The 1,190-nt window shown below is 43.7% G+C and overlaps 1 protein-coding gene across 1 annotated transcript in view; it reads right to left on the bottom strand.

Annotated features, from left to right (window-relative positions):
• lrrc58b (leucine rich repeat containing 58b) overlaps window positions 1-1,190 on the bottom strand; it is a 9,186-nt gene extending 7,996 nt beyond the window's left edge. The window contains exon 1 of the mRNA XM_042227892.1: window positions 537-1,190. Coding sequence (XP_042083826.1) covers window positions 537-994 — 458 coding nt within the window. The 5' untranslated portion in view covers window positions 995-1,190. The remainder of the gene's footprint in view (window positions 1-536) is intronic.

Genomic DNA, 1,190 nt, shown 5'->3' with positions numbered 1-1,190 from the left:
TAGTTTTAAAAACTTATTGTCTGCTGGTTTCTTTTATTTATTTATATTTTATTTATTTAACAAGCACAATAGTTACCCATTATAACAGTTGTGCCAGATGTATTGTGCCGAGACGAAGCGTGGACAATATATAGTTAGTATTAGCAGCGTTGAAGTGTGTCGTTGGTGGTGGGTTTAGCTCGGGCCGAGGGGCCCAAAGGCTGGCCCGTCTCTGCAGCAGATAACCATAGCAACGACCATAGCTAATTACATTGTTAAATTTAACCAAAAGGGAAGTCGTAAAAAACAAAAAAACAAAAACCTATGTAGTGACCAATACAGGTAATATTCAGAGGGCTTTACTGGAGAGAAATAAAAGATTGATTCCTCTCCACCCCCTCAATTATCAGTTGGTCAGATTATATCGTATGCAATATAGTCGATTGCCTCAAGCAAAGATATGCAGATTGGACACTATACGTAATCCATTACCTCAGCGCTGGACTGAAACGTCACTCATATATTGACTTTTCGGCCGTTTTGTGCTGTTACCTTACCTGGTTAAGTTTTCTATCTCTGCAGGTATACTTTTCAATCTGTTTCCTCCGAGTGAAAGCGACTGCAAGCGCAGCAGTTTGGTACACTGAAGCGGGATCTCCTCGAATCGGTTCCCGCTAAAGTTCAGCACCTCCAGCTGCAGAGAGCCGAACTCCTTGGGCAGCGAGAACTCGTCCAAGCGGTTGTTCTTGGCTATAAGTGTTTTCAGCTTGGTCAGGCGCATAATGTCCTCACAGATGAACGAAAGTCCGTTGTTGCTAATGTCCAGAAACTCGAGGTTGAAGAACAGGGTGACCGACGACGGCAGCGAGCCCAGTCGGTTGTAGTTCAGGTAGAGTTGTTTGGTGTCTCTTTTCCTCCTGTCGGTGATACTGTCAACGCTCAGAGTGTTCAAACCCAAGCGTGAGAAGTCGAGCACGCCGTCGCCCACTGCCGCTGCCCGTTCGTGACTCTCCATTTTGGCAATTTTGTTTCCTTTTTTTCAACTCTGCAAAAGTTTCGCAGAGAACGTTTAACGTCAATGCGTGACTTAGCTCCACAAGTTGCCTATTTTTAACATAAAGCACGAGCATCTACCAGTAACATTTAACAGCATTTCTAATCACGTCTAAATGACTAATGTATTGCTTACAACAGGCTGAAATAAGCCACAA

This window comes from Haplochromis burtoni, unplaced genomic scaffold (genome assembly GCF_018398535.1).
Source record: "Haplochromis burtoni strain Fernald_Lab_line unplaced genomic scaffold, NCSU_Asbu1 Contig_289, whole genome shotgun sequence".
Taxonomy (NCBI): domain Eukaryota; kingdom Metazoa; phylum Chordata; class Actinopteri; order Cichliformes; family Cichlidae; genus Haplochromis; species Haplochromis burtoni.
The sequence above is the reverse complement of the archived record's forward strand: the minus strand, read 5'-3'. Positions and strand labels throughout refer to the sequence as shown.